The sequence below is a fragment of the Uloborus diversus genome, chromosome 5, assembly GCF_026930045.1.
Source record: "Uloborus diversus isolate 005 chromosome 5, Udiv.v.3.1, whole genome shotgun sequence".
In the NCBI taxonomy this organism is placed as follows: Eukaryota; Metazoa; Arthropoda; class Arachnida; order Araneae; family Uloboridae; genus Uloborus; species Uloborus diversus.
The window spans coordinates 118,820,031-118,838,391 of NC_072735.1; the positions used below are offsets into that span (position 1 = coordinate 118,820,031).

Below are 18,361 nucleotides of genomic sequence, written 5' to 3' on the forward strand. Positions count from 1 at the left end.
TAAATTCACATTTGTTGTCATAAAACAGTTTCATAAAAATAGCGGATAAACATATTTGTCAACCACCATCTCTTCTTCCTCGACTTCTTTTTTGCCTTCTTGGTGTTGTAAATGTGTAGGTAGTTGTATGTAAAAAGAATACAGGCACATCGCAAAATCTGCATCTACTTCGTGGTCCATTTTGTAAACAAACAAGCGGATTGACAGTTGAAACGCGCGCGAATGCTCGTGACATCACCGGCTTCTGCGTGCGCAAACACCTCGCCCGAGAGTGTGAACGGCTCTCTCGTTCAACGCTTCCCTCGCCATGACATCACAGATCTCTCGGCAAAAAAAACCTCTCGTGCTTTTCAGGGAGAGTGTGGAGCAGGCATGAAGAGCAAAATGTTGAATTACTCTTTAAAGAGTCAGAAATCAGAAATTACAGAGGGATTTATCATATAGGACTACTCCATTGAGATCTATCATAAACTAGAAAGGATTCATCAGCCTTTTTTTTTTTAACTACAAAAATCACAATTCTAGATTTTAGGCAACATTTTCTTTTTTTCTCTGATTAAAATCTGCTGTTTAGCGAAGGTGGGAATGGTTCCATTTCATGATTGGCTATAAGATGTCAAATTTTGTCCCAAAGGCTTGCATCTGTCTGCTTTTTATGAGATTAGTGAGTGTTTGAGAATGCAACAAACCCAAACATCAATTTTTGAATCTTTTCCATATTTATCATTACTTTTAGTCTAATATTTGTGGAAGGAATGTTTAATTCTGGAAGCCACGTTCCAGCATGGTACCCCCTCAGTGTGGTTCTCAACCCACGTTCTAGTCATGGTAAAAATTGTTTCTTTTGGCTTTTTTGTTCTAGACTGTCGTACAAATTTCACAATATTGACATTAGCAGCATTGGACAACTTTCTAGGTTTGCACTGAAGCATGATAATTTTTTTTTATATAAAAGTGACCAAAATTTCTTTGAATATAAGTATTAAGACAAAAAGACAGAGAGAGAGAGAAAGGAAAACTTCTTTGACCCAATATTGAGCAAAAAAATTTTATAACAGGAAATTAGTATTTTCTAATAATTACCTAAAAAATTTATATATTCTCTTGTTAATAAACGATTTGATTGATCCTCTAGAACTTCTTGTATTTCAGATTCTTGTTGTTCATATTCGGCACTGAAAAAATAAAATATTTTGTATCATATAGGAATTGAACTTCGTGTAAACGGTCAAAAGAAAACTGACAATTAGGGTTTTTTTTCTTCAACTCCAAATAGTGCTTTAACCCAGTGGTACCCAAACTCATCTGATATAATTACCAGTGCTGCACTAGGAAAAAATATATTTAGGGCAACTTGCCTTTTTATAGGGAAGATTATCAATCAACAGGGGGCTCCACATTTCTTTTCAAAGTTACATCAAGTGTTATAGAATAGTTATTATATACTGGATAATTAAAAACAAAACATTTGTAAAGATGTTTCTTGCTTCTTCTTCTTTAATATCTGAAGTATTTGTGGTTTAAATTACACATTCAGTACATTTACATAACAAAATTTTTTATAATGTTACATTAAAACTATATAACAGTTTGTACAAATAGAATCAATTTGCCCTTTTTTTATTTGAGAACTTTTAGTTTTATTCATCCCACTAATAAAAGCTGGAGGGGCTGCATGAACTTGAGGGCTCAGGGCTTCTCTATGGTTTAATCAGGTCTTGAGAACAAAACAGGATTTTACATTTTAAACGACCGCTAAATTCAAAATTTTACAGTGAGTTCTTAATATCTCAATTGAGACACTTCAGTAAATTGTCTAATATGAAAAAAACTAATGAAGTTAGTTACAAAAAGATGGAAAACTTTGTTACTACAGTAATAACAGAAAACCCAAAGAATTTTCGTTGTTCAAGTGGATAAAATAATTTAAAGAATATATTATACTTAGCATAATCAAAAACAGTGAAGAGTTTAAACTGTTAACTTTTTTCAAGAATTAGAAGCTTGGTAGGTAATATACAAAGTCAAATTTTGTACAACAACAATGGTATAAATGTATAAAAATTTATTGCAAAAGTTCTTGACTGAGACAGGATGCTTCTTCTAAAATGGCCTTAAATATCACAACTGATAATTAGGACCCCAAAATCTTTTATTGTTCATTTGCAGTTAGAAGATCAAATCTCCTGTATCTCCATGTACATGATGTGCAATGATATTTTATTTGTAATTTCATGGTGTTAAAGATGTATAACTGAAAGTTTTGTTAATACAGATACCAGTTGCATCACAAATTTTAAAAAGAAAATTAATTCCAAATTCTCAAATAGTAGAAAACCAAGGGTGCCCACCTAGGGGGGGGGGGGGGTATGGCACAGACTGCGGCATTGAGATTTTTACGGGGGTTGTTTTGACGGTTATTTTTCTCATTCTGGGGGGAAGCTCTTGCTTTTTTTGGGGGGGGGGGATCTTTACAATATTTTTGAGGGGGTGCTCTTTGGGAGGGGGGGACACCCCTGAGAAAACTACTGTTGGTATCATAGCAAATGTGTTAAAAGTGTTATTTTTTTAAAAAGAAGAAACAAGATAGAATCAACACAGCACATTTATCTCAGATTAAAAAAAAGAGAAAATTAACAAATTTAAAATTCTCTTCCATAGAAAATAAAGTTCACATCAATAATGTCGAGTAGAAATAGCTTTACTTAAAATTTTAAAGGAAAAGTTAATAATATATTTACCAGGAGCCATATCTCTTTTTGAAATTTTGCCATCTAATTGTAAGTTTCTGGGGGAAAATGAACAAAAAGTTAGAATGCAACAAATAAAAATTAAATTAAGTCATGAAAGTATATTAATGATTTCAGAGTAATTGCTTTCAGTATAAATTGTAGCTGAAAAAAAATGAAAGAAAAAGAAAACATTTTTTAATCAGAACTATTAATTCTACAATTGCAATCATCTATTATGAAACATTACACTACAATTTTATGTAAAACAAATTAATAAAGAAAAAATATTTGTTAGTAAAATAAATCTCACACATTTATTTCTTGTTCAAAGAAGCAGCAGTAGCACTTGCTATTTTTAGAAATCTATTGAGAAATCTACTTCATAACAACATTTTTTCCTCTAGACTTGATAATGAGTAATTTTTCAAAATATCATCAGACATGGATGAATGTTCTGTACTTTTTGATGAGTGAAAATACCATCTCACTCTACGTTGCTGTGTGGAATAGAAAGAATGACCAGAAAACTTTTTCTTAATATTAATTTTCCTTCAGCATCATGAATCAATGTCAGAGGTATAAACGGTTCAGTGATACAAAAATGCAGAAGATTTGGTCATCAGCATGGAAAATAGGGAGGAAATGCACACTACCCGGATACTTTTGAAATAGAAAGCCTTCTTATGCTTTTTGCAAAAAATGAGTTTTGTAGTCTCAGCTTCAGGAATCTCATTAAAAAATAAATGAATTCATGCTCTATGCATATAAAGTATAAATAAAGACATATTTTTAACTACAGTAAGTTCTTTTATAAAGATTTACTCAGCTCAACTTGGTGAAAGTATGACCTAAAAATAATTACAGTTGGTTCTCTGTTTAACAGCGCTCTATTGAACGACTTTTTCTATTTAAAGACGACTTTTTAGTCCCGGATGCTCCACTGTAATTTTAGAAGCATTCTATTTAAGAACACATTCTACTTAAGGACAATTTTTTTTATGTTTCCTTGAAAGTTGTTAAATAGAGAATTAACTGCATTATTATTACAGACGGCTAAGCTTGAACTCCTTAAGTGGAAGAGAGACTCTAAACATTGTTTCGAGGTGGATCCTAAATTTTAGGGAGGGAGAAAAGCAGCGAAATGGTTTAATTACAGCCTGCTGTGTATTTTTACTTTATAAAACTTTATCTCATACTGCATTCTTTTTAAAAAACTGCATAAGTTTCTTAACAGTCATGTTCCCATGGAAAATTTTTGAATTTTTCTTGGCTAGGATTTGACCACTAAGACTACTTTCAAGGAGAGGATTTAAGGCAAGAATCCTGTCAACCCAAACAGAGTCTCATTACTTATTTTATTATATGCTTTAATGCTGTGACTCTGCTTTAATAATTCTTCCTTAACAAGTTACTTCTTTAATTCATAACTATATTGTCGAACCAGTAGGGGTAGAGTTGCAATAAAATAGATACAAAAAAAGATGGTAGGCATAACAGGGTTGATTAACCTTGTTGAACACAATGTATTACATGCATTACTTTTAGTAGTAAAGGAGGCTACAGCCTTTGATAATACATTAGTATTTTTCTCCAGCCAAAAAAAAAAAAAAAAAAAAAAAAAAAAAAAAAAAAAAAAAAAAAAAAACCTTTCAAAGAAATAATATCCATAGCACTTAAAGACATTCAAAAGCCAAGACAATACATTATATAAATTAATTTTAGCAGTAAAGGCAATCTTTAAAATTCCAACACAAATATTAGCAATAACAGAAAAGTTCAATCTACATTTTTATGTTCATAAAACTTACTTGTCTCATGAATTGACTAAATCCAAATATTACATTCACTAACATATCATATGCAGTAGGAGGACATTGAAGAAAAAACGGCTTTAGAAATACACATGTAAAGTGTTAAGGGATATACGACACCTTTTTTAAAGTCATATAAAATTTGAAATCAATTCAACTAAAAATATACCAAAATTATAAATAATAATTTAAAAAAATAAATAAATCTGTCTATTCTAATCATATTAGAACCACATAATTTTACTTACATAAAAACAATAAAATGTGAGTAAATACTAGTTTTTGAGGTGAATATTCATAAGAATATTTAAAATTAAAAGAAATCACTAAATTTGTTCTCTTTAAAAGTAAATATACAATCTTAATATTTAATTGTTAAAATTCAGGTTTTAAAATACTTGTATGCTAAAACTAAAATTATTGGCCTCATTTTAAATCATGCACATTTCATTTTTCTCTCTTAAGAAAAAAGTTACTTAATTTTATTGTTTAAATTATCAACAATTGATGTTGTGCAAAATTTAAAAAAAAAAAAAGAAATATACTAAAATTCTGTTAATGTTTGTTTTTAGAAGAAAAGATAGTAAAGTGAAACCTGTGTATAATGATACTGTTTATAACGATAACCTGTGTATAACAATATTTTTTTTTGGCCCCAGCAAAATGTCAGCATGAATAATCAAACTGTTTATAACGATAACCTGTCTATTGTGACATTTTTTTAGGTCCCAACAGTATCGTTGTAGACAGGTTTTACTGTAATTAGAATTAGGTTCCTCAGAAAATGAGAATGCAAGCTGCAGAGGCTATATGCCTTGGTAAGGGAAGGATGGACAAAGTAGCCCAGGAAGTGTTAAATGGTTGGAGCAGATTTAATGTGATGGTAAAGCAGTTCCGTATTTTTCCAATGTCTGGCTTCCATATCTTTAACATTGTCCTCTCCTCATCCATTTTTTCTATTTTGCATGCTTTTTTATTTTTATTTTTCCATTCATTTTTATCTAACTTGCTTGGTTTATTTTTAACTTTTTTGTGATGAGATTTCCCCCTTTTCTTCTATTTACCTTTATTTTTTTCTTTTCCGAAAATTTTTGTTTTTGTTTGTTTTATTTCCTGATGTTTTTTCATCCATTCAGCTTTTTCTTGTCTTGCGGTGGTTATTGACATTTTCTTTTTGTTTAAGCTTTGTGGCTTAATCTTTATCCAACTGATTTCTTTCTTTCAGTTTTATCGCACCTGTTAGAGAGCTCTTGCCCTTCGTTTGCATTCCTATCGGTTCTTTATTCGTTTTATAATTATCTGGCTCTTGGCTTTTGTCAGACGTCTTTTCATCCATAAGCTCATTTATTTTGCATTGAAAAAGACGTTCCTTCCTTGTAACGCCGAGACATGTGTCTGCAGTAATCTGCATATTGCGGTTTTTGACATTGTCTTTTCTTACTTTATTTTTCAGCACAAAGATATTTATTTGTCTGTTTATGTTTCTGCTGAAAGTTATCGATAAAAAACCGAAGTTACATTGATGTTCCTTCAAATAGTTAATTTTTTTATCTGATTGCTCTTTTTTTTCTTTTATTTGGAGAACAATTTCAAGCATGAATAGTAAGGTCAGAATCTTGGATGATTGAAATAAACCAATCATTCAAAGAAACCAGTGTAAAATTTTTAGCAAAATCAAAAATGGCATGTATCTGACCTGCTCTTATAAAAACTGGCTCTTAAGGGTCCTTAGATCCCTTAACCAGGGCCGGATTTGGAAGTGTGGGGGCCCCGGGGCAACGAAGGAGTGGAGGCCCCTAATCAAGGTTCGAAAAGATCATCATATTTTCGAAAATATCCGATACTTTGATATATATCTGAATATTTTGATATATATGTATATATCCAATATTTTCAACCCGTGAAAGTTAGGATTTTTGTAAAAATTTTATTGTGGGGGCCCCTTTGTTGTGGAGGCCCCGAGCAGTAGCACCACCTGCCCTCCTCTAAATCCGGTCCTGCCCTTAACAAAGCATTGCTCGTATGGAGAGAGAAAGGATTTTTGCTCAATAAATAATGCTCTTGATGAAAACATTATGTGGCTTTAGTGTAGTTGGTTTTACTGAGATTAAATAACTGCGGACATTTAACAAAAGATCCCCATTAACTGCATCAGCTTCTTTTTCTAAGTAGATTTTTCTGTTCTTATGCTTGGTATTTGTTCAAGAACTGCACATTTCGGACAAAAATGATCGATTGGATACGTGTTTTGTTGTATCCAATTTAACTTGCATTGAGAATACCCTAGTGACTTCATTAATATCTGTCATAGTATTAGTGCATTTGATTCATTGCAGCAAGGGATGAGTTTTGTTTGGTTCCACCAAGTTGTAGTTTCAGCAAACATTTTTGAATAACTTTGCTAATTTTATTTCTCACTTTTAAGAGACATTCAAAACTTGAGCAGCTTAGTTTAATGCACTGTCATGCGAGTCATCCTGTGTTGCATTTAAGTTTCTGTCGTCTCTTTTGGAGTGGTGCTGAATATATAAATAATACCTGGTTTTTCATTGCTTTCTTTTTTGGAGAAAAATGTTGTGCATTCCTTAAGATTACAGAAGTGATTCAACATTGCATTCAGGCTACTCCAGCAGTTTTTGCAATCAGTAATACACTTTATTCAGTAAATTACCACCCATTAGCCAGGGCTAAAGCAGAAATACAAGAAATACACCGCCATCTCAGTCATTTCCAGCCGAGGACTGCAGTTTCGTGCTTATTAGCACTCATCAGCCTGTCATAGGAAAGTGACTGAGCTGGAGATGGAAAACCTCTTAAGGAAGGAAGCCAAGAGTGCCAAACTGGTAGCTAATATTGAATTAGCACAGACCAGACGAGTGACCAAAGCAATGCTTTGGTTCTACTCAAAGATGAACGCTGATGAGTGCTAATTACGCACGAAACTGCAGTCCTTGGCTGGAAATGACTAAGCTGGCGGTGCATTTCAAGTAATACACTTTCTCTGTTTTTCTTAAGCGTAATTTCCTGGATTTTAAACTTTAGAGATGGTTTTCAAAAATGCTTTTAAATTATACGCATTTCCTCAATTATTGTTCGTATGACAACTGAAACCTTGAATGGGAATGCCAATTCATTCTCAGAAAAATATACTCTATTTTTCATCGTGTTCCTTGAAGGTAAATTCACAGTTCATCATATGAGATACAGAGTTTTTCTTTCTCTTCTTGCAGATATAAGAGGAAGGTGATTCAAACAGATAACGCTTGTGAAAATAGTCGTTTTATGAGTGGCAAAAGTTGGAAAACAAATGAATGGAAAAAATTTGTGGGATTAGAGAGCCCGCAGGATTAATCCCGATAAATATCATGCGGGATTTCAGGATTGGAAACCGTACTCCCAACAGGATCGTCTGGATCCGTCCATAGGCGGATTTAGGACTGAGTTCCTGGAGGGGGGGGGGGCAGGTTTTTTTTTTGAGCAATATTTTAAACTGCCCCTCCCTTTTTTGGCCTGTTTTTCCTGTGATGCATAAGGCCATGCTTTACTTTTTTTTTTCTGTGTGTCGTTTTCATTAATGTGTGTTTTCATGCTGTCCTTTTATGAATTGACCGTACGAGAGGTGACTGGTATCAAGAGAGTGACGCAGATCTTCCTATTAAGTGGGATATAGAATATCCCCAATTTTAGGGGGTCCAGGGTTTCTCCCCCGGAGGAAATTTTGCAAAATGGATATAAAATTCTGCATTTTAAAGCCTTATAAGGGTTTATATGGACAAAAATCTCGGGGAAAAATGAACATTTTTTTAAATTTAAAGTTTTATGATTTAAATGTGCTTTGCGATGTAAGTTAATACTTAAAAGAAATGCTGTACAGATTTAGAAAATATGTAACATGAGAGTAACATACTACTTATTTGAACAATTCATAATTTATACACCTGACAAGAAAAAAAATAGAAGCACACTTTGCTTAGGAGTTTCAAAGACTTGTCTAATTATTTTCAAGATTTGGTTGGTTAGATTGGGTGTTTTGGCACAAGAGCCCTAGTAGGTTATACTGCGCCAATTCTTTTCAAGGATTTTATAACATTTAATAATTGAAGGCACCTCATTTGCACTTTCCAGTCTCTGAAATTGAGTACTAGATTATACAGTTGTACAGTATTATTCAAACTTTGTATTTAAAAAAAAAAACAGCTCTTTTAATTTTAAAAGAAAAAATAAACTATAGAATTCTCTCATTACAACAACCTTTTTTTTAATTATAAGCAGTACAGAAAACTGAAAGAAATAGAAGTATTGTATCATTTTTTCCGGGCTAAACAGATTAACAATATGTAGTAGAAGCAAGATAAAAGCAATCAATACAAAAGAATTTCCAAAATACTGCATTTGGGATTAAATAAATAGTAAGATATGAAACATGTGAGTCACAAAAATTTATTTCATGTAATATGTTACGAACGTAAGAACCATGATTTTTACACTTTTGATGCAGGATGTAGCAAGGAGCTGAATTTGACATATTTTGGCATTCCTCCCCCTACCATTTGTTAGAAATTTTGAAATTTAAGGTTTGTAGCCACACGTTTCCAAATATTCCAGGTTTTCAAGCACTTGAAAATGAAATTAGTTTTTCAAACACTTTCCGTTTTTTAAGGAACAAATCATGCAATTTTTTGTGAGTTACGGACCCACTTCAAAGCAGTAGCCCGAAGCTATAGCTTGTTTATCTTATAGGCAAATCCGGCCCTAAATGTAATTCACTCTTACCGGCAGATTTTTGTAATTTTTACGAAAATTCGTCAGTTTTTACGGTTAAAGGATTTTTACAATTTTACCAATCAGAACGTGTGAATTCCAGAAGGTTCTTCAAAATCTTTCGTCTGTAACAACACAAAATATCTACTTTTTGAAATCACGCAAATTGAAAATAAACATTCTGAAAAGAAAGAAAACAAATCATAACGAGTAGATCATTCTGTTAGTGCAAATGGCGAGGGGGTTTCCCTTTGTTTTAGGTTCTAATTTAAAAATAATAGTCAATTATTACAAGTGTTGCAACTGAATGCATAGCTCATTCAGCCTATATTTTCATTAATACACTTGACCAAATGGTTTTTAGTCCAAAATAGTGAATATAGGCATATTTTCAGCACCGCAGTGAAAGCTGTACTATTTGTATCTAATGTTCTTTTTTTTTCTTTTCTCCCATCAGGAAAGGACATTCGATATTCTCTTCATTTTCATTGAACTAATCAAAAAAAGAAAAAAAATAATGATTTTTTTGTTTTAAGATTTTGGAAGATGTGTTGTTACTATTTTAAGTCCTCCCAAAACTGGGGGGGGGGGGGGCATTGCCCCCTCTGCCCCCCCCCATAAATCCACCCACGGATCCGCCACTGTTTTATGACTGTGAAACATATCTCCATACATCAAACACATAACTGAATAGCTAAGTTTGAACATTCAATAGAATCAGACCAATTGCCTAAAACTATCCTACACACATTAATTTTTTTCTTGACACCAATCAGAATTCAGCTTCTAATAATGGTATTCAATAGCAAAGATATATTGAAATCAGAAATAAAGGATACGAATTAGTTGTCTAAGTTTGTAGTCGGTAAGATTATGTATATTACAAAACATGTTGTCAGTAAGAAGACAAGGCAAAGACTGTATTGTATAGAAGTCAATAAAGAGATTTTCAACTGAACAGCCCAGGATTTGAATACTGCAATAGAAAAGGTATAACCCACATAATGATGTCTATGCAAAACAGGTAAAAAAATAAGTGAAATAAATAATTAATATAAATATCAAGAAATTTATATTCAGATCTATAATTATAGAAAGATTAAGCAAAGATAACACGTGTTTCCAAGCAAAATGAAAACCGCATAATTTCTTACTACCAACAGGAGTAAGCTCTATTCAAGCAAACACAAGGACTTTTTGCAGTGTCTAAGACCCAATACAAGTTTAACAAGCCTTTTCTACATGAGATGTCCTGTTTTATCTCTTTCTTTTATGTTACATTGTTTACATGACTGCCAAGGTTTTCTCAGCTAAAAATACTTGAAAAAGAAATGGATGCTCTTAAAGAAAGCATATTTAAACAAAATAGAAAATGCCTATTTGTTTTTTAATAAATGAATATTGGCTTGGTAAAATAGAAAATAAACATAATTAAATGCACAAACAAGCAATAAAACTACAGACACCACACTCGTTTCAGAGTTACTTGCAACCCATTTGCCAATGCATAAAATTGCAACAATGAAAATCTTTCAATTATTTTGAATGTTTTCATCACAACGTACATAATTTCAAACATTTTTAACACTTTGAGATCTATGCCTGAGCGTCACTCGGGCTGCAGTTTTTGGTGAAGGTTAACTAAGCCCGAGATTCTCTCGGGGTCAAAATTTTACTCTTAGCTATAAAAATACGAGTTCTATACGTTTCTAACCCTTTTAGATTCTATCTACAAACCTTATACTTCCAAAAAAAAAATACAGATGGCAGCACCAGGCAGAAATAATTACATGAGAATAGAAGGTTTAAATTCGAGTTTGTGCTTTGAAATATACTATACAAAAGCAAATTTTATTAAATAATGTGTATTTTCAAATTAAACCTATTTTCAGATATTTGTTCAAGATTTAGGTAAGTTTTTAATTGTGTCTGGGTAAACTTTTATGGTTAAAAATTATGTTTTCCTAAGCAGAACTTTTTTTTAAAGTTTCAAACATGCTTTTTTCGACAATTTCTTACTAAAAATTGATTTTTATTTCATTCAAATAGTTCATTTATTACGAAAGAAAATATCGTGAAGTGTGTAATACAATAAAAATTACTAAAATACACATCTTCCAAGTATTTTTTAAAAAATCATACAAAGCGCCAAAAAACCCCAGTCTGGAGGGAGATATACGATAGATATAGCTCAGACCGGAAAGTGTTAAAAAAGTTCCATATAACACCGAACTTGTCTGCAATTTTATTTCTTATTTGTGTGTTCAATTACTTCCATTTTCTGTTTCAATATATCAGCACAAAGGTAGATAAATTTGGATCAAATACATTAGTATTAACCTGTACTGATACTTAAAACAATTATACTTCAGCTTTAAAGTATCAGCCAAGCTACACTATAGAATGAAACTTGAATCGTATTAAACTGAGAGTGTCAAAATAGTTTTCTTTTTTCAACTGCATATAAAAACTTGTAGTTTAGCCCATCAAAACAATGACATGAGTTGAACTTGTTTTTATTGAGGAAACCACACATGCTTTGTCTGGACAATATGAAAGCAAGGGGAGTTACTTTTAATGAGCAAACCCTAGTCATAATGACAATAGTTTTGTGGTTTCAGAAATATGGACTTTTATTATGTGGTGAGTACTATGCCAGAAGATACTCTAACTGATATTCATGCTAAAGTAAATGAAAACAATAATGAAATCAACATATGTTAGTGAAACATTTGTCAAATATGTCGCTATCACCCAACATACTTCACAGCTTTTGAGCACACAGGAAAACTTCAAGCTTTTTATGCCACGAGTGCAAATGACAATATTTTTGGGTTCATGAGCATTTTCAGAAAAGTAATAATACAAGAAAGAGATAATAACACAATTTAAAGTAAATCAACCAACTTATTTGGTTCCCTGCAGAAATAAATATATAAAAACAAGTTTCGTACAGTAACCCTTCATTATATCATGCTTGTTGGAAAAAAACAGAAAAGGGCGATATATCCAAAAACAAAAAAGAAAAAAAAAACAAAACGGTCATAAAAAAAAATAACTCTTGAAGAAACGTACTAATTAATAAATTGTGCACCTAGATTATTTTATTACAATTTTAGGATGATTTCCTTAATGAAAACACCAGAAAATTGTCAATTGTTTTTTAAAACAAAAATAATTAATTTATAGTATTTCTATTATTGTTCTATGGTGGAATACAAATCGAAATTTGCAGCTTTATAAGAAAACACTTTTTCTGTGAAAGGTAAATCTCTTTCTATGATATCAAATGAAAAGCAAAATTTTTTTTTTAAATATAATTATTCAGGAGACAAAGGAAAGCTGCAATACATTCCACTGAGCGATATAACGAGGTGTAATGCAGCAAGGAGGTACTGAACTATGATTTTTCCACAAAATAATACCTGCCATCCTTCCAAGGAAAAAATCTAGTAGACTTTTTACAATCTCTTAAAGTCCAATCATATGGAAGTTCTTTAATTCATATACCCATAAAATGATTAATTGGAATGTGAAACTAAAAGAAAATTTAAATTAATGCTTAATATACAGTTAAAACTTACTTTTGATCAAAAGTAATAAGAAGAAATAATGTTAATAGATTTCGATGTACTAAAGTTTCAATTTTTGCAAGTAGCTTTCAAACCATGCAGTACATACCGTCTGGAAAAACTATAGAAACATAGCTTAACAGTTTTTTTTTTTTTTTTCAAAACTCCCTAAATACTGTATAACCCCAATTTAAAGATTGTCAAGGGACTGGAAAAAGTTATCGTTAAATCAAGGATATTGTTAAATCTAGCATGGACATTCAATGCAGTTAAATCTGGACCAGTGAAATGTATCATTAAATTGAGAAAATCATTAAATCGGGTATCATTAAATCAAAGTTATACTGTAAATAGATTTTTCCAAAGATTTATAAAATTCAGTAGATTATTAATAAAAATCGGGAGACCAGGAGAAATGCTCAAAGTTCAGGAAAATACTGAAAAAAACCTGTTGAGTTGGCAGGTATGCAAAACCATTCTTTACAAGCACCGGTTATAATAAGCAAAAATCATAATCTCTTTGTGCTCATAATAAGCAAGTTCAACCATACTTCCATAAAAAATGAACGTCCAGGAAAAGTTCTTCTTAAAATACATAGAATATTGAAAGAAAAGAATACTGCTTACCAATTTTCATATAATGTCTGCAAGTGTGTTTTCATACGTTCAAAGGGTGTTCGAGGCTGCTGTGAGTTTTCAATGTTTGGAATGCCTGAAAAAATTAACGTTTACTGTTAAAATAAAACTGATACTCAAAGGCAACAATATTTGATAAGGCAGAAAAGAAACAATAAAAAAATTCAAACAAAAAAAACATCAGCATTGGTCAGGGTTGTTTAGTTTAAAGCTGACTGGTTGAAACCTAACTAATTAAAATCAATTAGTATTTTTTAAAACCCAGGATTATTATTTTTTTTAAACTTTTCTTTCTCAAATGCTAATTTAATTTATGCAAAAATTACAACTAAAACTTTAGATAAATAATTAATTAATAATCGTATAGAATTTGACCCTCCATTTTTAATCAATGCTACTTTTTTATCATTTCTCAAACAACAATAGAGCCAAAGTCACTGACTCAGCTCTAGCTATGGAACAGTAACTTGTGACTTAAAAATATATTTGTTAATGTGAAATCTGGTAAATGTCAACATTATCCTATAAATATCAACATTCACAAGCGGAAAACATCGGCATAAGACAAAATATTTCCAATGTATCACCCATGAAAGTCGACATTCTTCAATTTTGATCTTTCAAGGTAACATATATGTTAAATTTAAAACATGATTCTTTAGAAGCGTAAAACTTAATTTTTGCTTTTTATTGAAAAAAAAAAGTTTAAATTCATTAAAAAGAATAGTATGAAAATTTAATTTTTTAAATTTTCATTTAGAATGTTCCATTTAAAAAAGGTGAATGGTGAGATGAAAGCAAACTCCTGATTATTCAAGGAATAAGTTGGCACAATGACCACAGATCAGCAAATTTTTCTGATAATCTACAAAATAAGTAAAAAAATGATACTAATGTATGCAATAGCTTAAAAGAATCAATAACACTTGTGGACCTAAAATGTAAGTAAAAGCTAAACAAGGATTTTTCATTATTGCAAATGGATTACACACATCCGCGAGCAAATTGTGCAAACACATTAACTGAAACAGACCAAGCTAGGATACCAAAATTGTATGGGGGAAGGCAGGGAACTTTTTGCGAACAAAGCTGGTCTAGTTACTGGTTTTGCATGCAAGTAGTGCAGATCTTTAATCATCAAAAAGTGAAAATCTAAAAACCAAGTTTCAATTAGCAGGACAAGGGTTTGGCCAGAGGATATTTGGGTCCGTTAACGGGTCCTTCACAAAAATCCGATCAACCAAAACGGACCTTTCACAAAATCCCGATCAACCAAAATGGATTCTTCGCAAAATTCTGATAAACAAGAATGGATCTTTCACAAATTTTTTATTGAAAGAGGAAATCTGAAAGCAAAATAATGCATATTTCTGTGCATAAAACCAATAACTTTTGGAACCTTTTTTAAAGTCAAATTAGAGGGATCAGCTTATACAAAATCTGCTAATTTCGCAAAGAAAAAAACGGCACTCTTGTGATGCTCCCTGCAAGCGCAAAATAATTGCTACTGCTAAATAAATATGATGCTTGTTGTTTGTTTCTTGGAAAGCAATTAACAGCTGAAAATAAGTTTGGTTTTAAATAATTTTGTTTGCTTTATCACAGCTAATTAGCAGCGGTGTTGTTGTAAACTTTTCTGAAAAGGCGTTGCAAGCACTTTTCTCCCCCTTTTCTCCCTGCTCATGATTTAATAAACAATAATAACAATAATAAGCAAAATGAACTTAGAACTGCAAAGGGTGGGGAAAAAAATATGATCCCTTCAGATAGGGTTACCAACTTCAAAATTATCTCCACTTAGCATCAGGCGTTGAACTTTTATAATGACTTGATTAGAAAATATTCTCATCATTTTACCAGCTTGTCAATATTTGTGTTTTTACGGTGCAGTGAGATGTTTTACTGTTACTTTGGGAGAAAATTATATGGGTTTGATTTTTTGATGCTAACAAGGATGATTAACTTTAAATAAACTCATTTACTTACCATTTTTTTTTTCTTCAGATGTCTACATTTTGAAAAATGCAATCTTTTAACATCCGATATGAGAATCATATTTTGTTCTTTTTTAAAGCTAACTTTGCGTTATTAGGATGCAAATAAATGAAAAGTCTCTTTATTTTTGTTAGAACGCTCATTTCAAGTTTTTAAAGCAAAATTTCATTTTCTTCTATGAGTCAAAAATCAAAACGTTGAATCGATGGTTTAATTTGATTTTTTTTTTGCTTCAACTGTGTCCACAGATATTAATAATATGTCTATCATAGGACTCTAAAATGCAATTTTATAATAATTTTATCAAAAACATTTTTTTTACAAGCCGTTTTTTATACTTTTGATGCCTTCACTTTGAGAATTGCGATCTCTTTGCATCCATTATGGGAATCCGATTTTTCGATGTTTTGTACGTTTGTTAAGAGGTAAACAAATAAAATCTCTTTTTATTTTTGTTAAAATCACGGAATTTATAAGTTTTAAACAAAATTCTGCTTTTTAAGAGTGTCTTGGGTTAAAAAGTTAAATGCTGAACCCTTGTCTGAATTTTATTTATTTTTTGTTACAATTATTTTAAATACTGTACAGAAATATTTCTAGTATACTTTAACTTAATGTAGAATAGTTGATAAATGTTGATACTTGAGAGAGCAATGCCGTTCCCAATTCCTGCCAAATACTAAAAAAACACCCCAGAATGATATTCTCAACATAGTAGAGGAAAACACTCAACTTTAAGTTTAAATGATGCAGTTTGTGCCATCTCTAAATTCTAAAATTTTGCTTTAGTAAAAAAAAATTTTTTTTCTTTTTTGCGAAATTATTTGATTTTTTACAAAATGAATTCCTTTTTCACAAAAAACGGACCCTGTGAAAAATACTGGACAGACCCCTGGAGAGGCCAGAGTCTTCTTCTTCATCAGCACAACAGCCTGGTGCAGGCCAAGGCTTTCTCCGTCTGCTTCCTCCAGGCGGTACGACACGTTGCCAGGTTTCTCCACCTGTTCACTCCCAAAATTTTAAGGTCCTTCTCAACACTATCCAGCCACCTAGTTGCTGGTCTTCCCCTTCTCCTTGTACCCTCAATTTTCGAAAAAGTTATCTTTTTAATCGGATCCAGATCTGCACGCCTAAATACGTGCCCCAGCCATCTGATTCTGTTGGCTTTAATTACTCTTAAGATGTTGGGTAGTCTGTATTTACGGTATACTTCAAAGTTATATAAACTTCTCCAAACATCATTTTCTTTTACTGCTCCAAAAATTGCCCGAAGGATCTTTCTTTCAAAAATAAGAAGTCTGTTTTCCTCTGTTTTATTAATTGCCCATGTCTCACTACCGCATAATATGATCGGTCTTATGAGGGTTTTGTATAGGTTTATTTTTGTATTAATGGAAAGGAGCTTAGATTTTAATTGTCTCTTTAAGCCAAAGTAGCATCTATTTGCCAGGAGGGGCCAGAGTGGTGATTTCAAAAATTTTATCAAAAATTTTAGGACACAATTTTGATAAAATTTTAGGACAACAAAAATCAAGTTTTTAAAACTTGAATGTAATTTATAAGCTTGATTTTTCGTAGTGGATGATAAAACGTTTCAAATTCAATCTTGAAAACTATAATAAAATGCATTCAATCTTTTATTCTTCAACATAGTGACACATATACCACATATCAATAGGATAAATGTATGTCTAATTACTTCCCTTGCCTTGTTGTTGTTTCATCAGAGTGAATTACAAAGAATGATGAAAAAATTTTTTTAATAAGGGCTTTAAAAGTAAGGTGCAAATTTATCATGTACTTAACTTTTATTAGATAATTTGATCCTTTTTGCTACCTCAGAATCATCAAAACTATCCCTGTAAATTACAGATAAATCATTTAAAGATGCTAATTAACAATTTTTGTACAGCAACTGAAACTAAGAAAACCTCTGCTTTCGAGATTTTATCTTGGAGAGAATTTGAATCAAAAGCTTTGGATTGCTTCATCATAATAAATTCGTTTTCAGCAGAAGACAAAAAATAAGTAATTAAAAATACAACATGATTTTTCAAGCTATTTGTCAACCTCTTATGTTTCGCCACTTCAGTGTGAGACAATACCAGTGAAAATTCTTGAATATCAATATTGGAAAGATAATGTACAAACAGAATGGAATGCTTAAATTGATCCTTTTCTGCATGGCACTATGCGCTGATCTTGCATCCATCTCTGTCTGCTTTTTCCAACCACAAGATAATTTCATTTTCTGTGGCATTTTAACAAAACAAATATCTATTTATATTTTAAAAGCAAAAAGTTAGTGACTACATTTTAAAATTATATGTGCAAGAAAAAATTAGCCTTCACTGAATAGAAATACATAGCAAACTGACTCTTTGTACTGTAAGAACAAACTAATGCTCAAAGCAGACACAAGATAATCACTAAAAAAATAACTATTACTTCCCACCTGGGGACAAATCATTTAAATTTTGCTCTAAATAAATTTTTTGAACCAAGTGTTTATGTTTGGGTTCTAACTCAACACACTGTATTTATTTTATTTCAATTAGTTATGATACCTTTCACCCCCCCCCCCCTCTGCCACAGAACTGCAATTTGAGCGAAGGAGGGAATACTCCCCCCCACTCCAGGTTCACACATTTTTCATTTCTTTTCAAGGAGGAAATAAATCAAAATCATCATATCATATTTCTTTTCCCTAACAAAGTATAGATAAAAGAAACAGCTTTATAATGAGCATGTGTTTTTGTTAACTGCATCCCCTCCCTCCTCCAGAAAAAAAGGAGCAGCAGCACAAGTTTTTCTCTGTTTCTTTTTTAGAAAAAGTTTTTTAGGGTCTACAAAG

At 31.6% G+C, this 18,361-nt stretch overlaps 1 protein-coding gene across 1 annotated transcript in view; it reads right to left on the bottom strand.

Annotated features, from left to right (window-relative positions):
• Nucleotides 1-18,361, bottom strand: part of LOC129223097 (exportin-5-like) — a 112,557-nt gene that overhangs the window by 12,411 nt on the left and 81,785 nt on the right. The window contains exons 22-26 of the mRNA XM_054857664.1: nt 13,504-13,588; nt 10,141-10,280; nt 4,541-4,632; nt 2,742-2,788; nt 1,084-1,175 (exon numbers count right to left, since the gene is read on the bottom strand). Of these exons, the coding sequence (XP_054713639.1) occupies nt 1,084-1,175; nt 2,742-2,788; nt 4,541-4,632; nt 10,141-10,280; nt 13,504-13,588 (456 nt within the window). The remainder of the gene's footprint in view (nt 1-1,083; nt 1,176-2,741; nt 2,789-4,540; nt 4,633-10,140; nt 10,281-13,503; nt 13,589-18,361) is intronic.